General features: G+C 40.7%; 1 protein-coding gene across 2 annotated transcripts in view; it reads left to right on the forward strand.

The window, feature by feature from the left end:
- The first annotated feature begins 2,649 nt into the window (after positions 1-2,649).
- Positions 2,650-5,461, forward strand: part of prkcaa (protein kinase C, alpha, a) — a 140,321-nt gene continuing 137,509 nt past the window's right edge. Inside the window, exons 1-3 of one of the 2 annotated variants that reach the window (XM_005736287.1) lie at positions 2,650-2,717; positions 2,855-3,027; positions 4,737-4,768. In XM_005736287.1, the coding sequence (XP_005736344.1) occupies positions 2,861-3,027; positions 4,737-4,768 (199 nt within the window). In that variant the 5' untranslated portion in view covers positions 2,650-2,717; positions 2,855-2,860. Of the gene's footprint in view, positions 3,028-4,736; positions 4,769-5,461 lie in introns of both variants that reach the window. The other variant, XM_005736288.1, reaches the window with a different exon arrangement.

Below are 5,461 nucleotides of genomic sequence, written 5' to 3' on the forward strand. Positions count from 1 at the left end.
AAAAAAAAAAAGAGGAAACTTTGTGACCTGCAGGACCATAATCAGTGAAATTATGCAAAACCTAAGTGGGTCAGAGGATTTGTTGATTGCCAGCAATGTCATGTGTCCTTCATGGACGAATCAAAGTATTCAGATAGGCTCCGCTGATTTATCGTAAATCAAATTACTCAGGAGGTCTCAGTTTTTACAGGGATCCCTTAATATTCTTGAAACACTTAACCATACACTTACTACTATACTGTTCACACTCTTAAATGCCTTTGGAGCTATTTTTATTTCAAAACTTTTCAACCTGAATACTTCAGACAAATGAGACTCATGTGACAAAAGCACAGACAATATGCTTTTATTACTGATAGCGTGGCTATGGGAAGAACATTAGATCTGCTAACCTAATTAAATTTAGAAGAAGAAGAATAGAGATAGCAGTGCTGTACCGCAGGTCAATGGACCATAAAGGAATTGGTAAACTCAGAGAAGTCTGACAAATAGCAAGCAATTCAAAACAATCCATGCAGCTGTGACCAAATGCTTCATATGGGAACAAATAGCCGAGCTGAAGCAAATAGCATTAGTAAAATCTGCAAAATGGAGAGTCCAGTGAGAGACATATTTATAACTCCAATCACAGAATTTGAGTGAAATCTTAAGCACATTATTAGAGAGCTTAAATGAGAAACTGTGCTTTATTAACCAAGTGAGAAATCGGTCTCCTGGTGCTCAGTAAATCCCACAAATGCTAATATCAACACGTTCTGCACAAATTGTGCTGCAATTTGATTCAAAGCAACATGAAAATAACGGATTCAAATGTAAGCTGTGTGGTGTGATCAGTGTCATTATCTCTTTGTCCTCAGTACTTTTCCACACGACCTGTGAAATCTGACTGCGTGCAGTATGGCGTGCCAACCCTAACAGACTTTTTACACGTGTTGATCAAAATCCCCAATCGTGGTTATTTTATGCTGTCTCTAAAGAGGGCACAGACGATACTTCTGAAGACAGGCAAAATAATCATCTAATTTCTTCTGACTTGACGACAAGGATGAGTATGCAGATTATCAAACAGTGCCTGAAAGAATGGATCTGTCTACAAGCGAGTCACCGTGAGCAAAACTCTCGATTTTCCTACTTTTTCTACACACCATGCGAGAATATGTATTGCGCTATTTTCTCCACGCGATGACGCCCCATCCTAAATTCCTGCTGTGGGATCAGGGGCCTCCTCCCACCCACAGCAGAACCTGTTGGGTGACATCAGCCCGAGAGGAAAGGAGGAAGAAGAGCGGAGCCGCGTCAAAGTCCGCAAAGAAACCAGGAAGTTCATCTTCAAAATAAAAACGTTAATCGAAGAAAACGAGTCAATGGCTGAATTGTTGAGCTCTTAATTTAGTGCCTAACTAACCAATCAATCACTGTCTTCTTTTTTAAATTCATGCTTATAATTTAAATGCTGAAGTCTTTCATAGGGAGCTAAAAAAAATAAAGATAGAAGTGGTTAATGAATGTAATCCACGTTGATCTGCGTTTAACAGAGTGGATATGCAGAGTGGTTTCACTGGCTCTTTTTCATCATTTGAAAGGTTGTGTGCGTTGCTTTCGTGTATTGTTTGACAAAAAGGGGCACCGTGGACCGCTTTCTGCGACTAAGATTAAAGGACGTGCAGACACGGAGATACTAAGGACCCTGAAAAGGATCCTGACCCAGATGAATTATATTGCATTATAAAGAGAGGTGATTTTTAATAGTTTACCCCCACTGAACAATGGCAACACACTACACTACATTTTCAGCCCAAAGAAAACATTATCATCTTCATTAAGCCTGGGTTTGTTGCTTGATTTTTCTGTCTTCAGTCATAGTTATTATCGTATTATTATTATTATTATTTTTTAAATCAAGTACTATTACTACTAGTACTAATATGATGCCCATAAAAACAGCAATGAAAATAAATATCACAACTACACAGAAACGTACAAAAACAACAATCAGGCAAATATTTACAATAGTAAATTTCTGCATTACTCGCACAATACCGATTGATGTTTTAAATATCATACTTATTGCCAGTATGCAGTAATTATGAACCGACTTATTTTTAAAGGAAATAACAAAAATACTTAGGCCCTTTTCAATAAAAGCTCCGCACGCGGTCTGCACAGCTGCGGGCGGAGACTAAATAATTCATTAAAAAAAGGCTTCACAGTATTATCGACTGACTGCTTTCTGTTGCTCAGGTGAACAAAAACACTTTTTGTGATCCCCCCCCCCTTTTTTGTCAGTTTATCTGTTCATTTAACCATTCAAACGAACTGAAATGTTCGATTTAAATATGATATGATGCAGATGAAATGTTTCCCCACTAGGAAATGCAAATACACCGCTGAATGCAAATCAAAGACTCGGTAGTCCACTCCTGAGATCTAACTCAGAAAAGGTTGCATGAGCAGTTATGTTAGATTGGATTTTCTGCATGCTGCAGGTAGAAGTTTTTATTTTGGTTTTTAAGGTATGTGTTAGGATATAGCAAACAACCTCTTACACACGCACTCTAATTAAGAGAGAGAGAGAAAGAGAGAGGGAGAGAAAGGGCTTTTATTTTGAAGGGACAGACAGGAAGCAGTCCATCTCAATGTAGCTAGCCTGTCCGCGTGCACCTCTGTCAGTGGAGCAACCCAGTGGTGTCGACAGGCAGGGAAAGCCCTCACTGACTGTAAGTACAGTGTCTCCGGTGAAGACCGCCGCTCCGCACTCTTCCGCCGCGACATTGAGGGCTGCGCGTCTGAACGGACTGAAAACCACCCCGAGACAACAACGCAAAGCTGTTGCATTGTATCTTTTCGTTTTTAGGGGGACATGGCTGATGTAAGTTTGAACGAGTCGTCCTCCGCGGACGTCGCAAATAGGTTTGCTCGGAAAGGTGCCCTGAGGCAAAAGAACGTCCACGAGGTCAAGAACCATAAATTCATAGCCAGGTTCTTCAAGCAGCCGACTTTCTGCAGCCACTGCACGGACTTCATCTGGTAAGCTCTTCCGTTACCCACCTCCACCCCCTGCCTGACTGCAGCCTGTTGCATATTGGATAACTTCAGTCGAGAGCCTACACTCTGCTCGATGATGTAACACAACTACAGGCTAACTTTTCCCTTCATAATCCTGCGATCCATGCACTTCCTAAAGACTTTCCTACTAGTGGAGAGTCAGCGCAGGAGCACTAACGTCGTCATAACCCTTCCTAGCAGCTCCAAGCTTCTCCAAGGATCCCAGTCTGTTGTATTATTGTCAGACCTCTCGCATTTTCATGTTTGTGTTGTCTACTAATGTTGCATTTTCTGTATTAATCTGTTAACCTTCCAACTGGGAGAGTTCTTAATAAGAAACGTAGTTAAAGCGTCTTTTTGGTCCCAGTAAACCTCTGTGAGGACAACGTCAAAGCTGCAGCACATTCCTGCAAGGCAGAAACAACTTCAATGAAAACTGTGCCAAAAGCTTCCCATTGCTGCTGTACCAGCCAAGACTGGACCTGTTTGAAGTGCTCTGATGAGTAACAGGTTCCCCCTTCCTGGCACCTACTGTAGTTGGCCTGTTCGAATTTTCAATTTTAAGCTGCTAGGGATTTTTTTTTAACTTGAAGCAGCTCAAACGCTGGTTCTGAGATCTGCAATTAATTGCCAGAGTGAGCCAGTATGGAAAAGCACTTCATCTACTCTACGTAGACTGATTTATGCATGTCCTGTTTTGCTGAAACACACTGGTGCAGAGGCACAGATTATTATCTCTCTGTTGCATTTGTGTTTTCTTAATTTGTGGCTCATGAGGAGAAATGCATTTGGATAACATAACGAAACACAAGTTTCCAAATGCTGTAAATAGTCTGATTCCATCTATATACACTAGGCGGTTCCAGTCTGTGCAGCAGGTCTTTAATTGCATTATGTTACTGTCCTAAAAAGTGTTCGTTTTCACATTTTATGCCGTATCTTAAATGTAAGAGGAGGAAACTTGCAGACAGCTTTGCAGAGTTAAACTGCTCCTCTCTTGTTAGTGGGTGTGTCTTCCAAGAGCCTTTTTTCTGTGTAAAGCTAGTATAGCACTGACAGCTTTACACAATGACCTATGTTCAACCAAGCGCCACTCCTTAGTGCAAAGCACAAGCTCCACATAACCATAATTATTAAGGCAAACAGCTTGTTGCTTTTCTTTATGAGGTCAAAGCTTCCCTGTGAGGGCTTTGATTGATGAGGATTTCTGTAATGACATTGTGATTAACCACAGAACATGTCAGCAGAAGAACAAACTCAGTATGGGCACAAAGGATCTGCACACCTAACCATTACACCGGCGTGATTCTAGAGGACTGTGATTCACTCCAATTCAGCCACAGGAGCCTCAGTTCAGTTGCAGTTGGCCTTTCAGTTTGTTTGAAAGGTGCTGGATTGGGTTGAGGTCAGGGCTCCTCAAGGTCACTCAAGCTTATCCACACCATAGACAGAGAAATACTTCTTAATAGGCAATGAATGCTTTCAGGAAAACATGAAATCCCAAGAACTGTGCAATGCTCTTCTTTAATAGTCATGGAAAACATGAGACACGTGGGTCCCTGGATTGAATGAATGCGTGTACAGTACGTGTGCATGCATGTGCAGGTGAATGAATGGATTTACTGTGCACACGTGTTTGAAAGAGTGTGAGCACGAGCAACTGTTCAATCCGTCCTTCTTTCTTTTCACAGGGGGTTTGGAAAACAAGGATTCCAGTGCCAAGGTAAAAAGCAAAACTTATTCATGTGTGAGGCCTTCAATTAAAATGTGTGTGTAAGAGAGACATGTACATGTTAAACTTTGATTTAGGACTATTTTGTCATTCTGTAGAAGAAAAAATGGTGTTCTTTGTCAAGTCTGCATTTAATTTATTCTGATGCTGTTTCTCGAATCATCACATTTAGGGTTGATACATTTTTGTCACTTTTCCATGCATTTTGCTGCACTAGCTCCATCTCATACGTGCAACTACAAGAGAAAATGACTGAATGCCTGTGAATGCAATTACTGCTTATTCTGCTGTTTTATATATTTGGAAGCTTTAGATAAAAGCAGTGTTTTGCTGTTTGATAGCCATGCTTTTGATACCTGTGGCACCAGGTGTATCCGTCGAGTTTAAAGTAATCAAAGTAATGACTGAAGTTTGGTGTGACATTTAAAGACTTATTATTATCAAGTTAAATGAAACTTCATCCTATAAAAACAGGCTTATCAGAAGTAGGGCTGCCACAAACGATTATTTTGATAGTCGACTAGTCACCGATTATTTTTGCGATTAGTCGACTAATCAGATCATCATCCACTGGACGTAAAACGTACAGCTTACTGCACCAGCAGCATCTGCTCTTAGATAACTATCATTAGCTTACAGCTTTAAGTGTTTCAGGTCTGTGCTAACTAAAAATAAAGACAAGAT

This window comes from Pundamilia nyererei, unplaced genomic scaffold, assembly GCF_000239375.1.
Source record: "Pundamilia nyererei isolate P.nyererei 1_Seehausen unplaced genomic scaffold, PunNye1.0 scaffold00068, whole genome shotgun sequence".
Lineage (NCBI taxonomy): Eukaryota > Metazoa > Chordata > Actinopteri > Cichliformes > Cichlidae > Pundamilia > Pundamilia nyererei.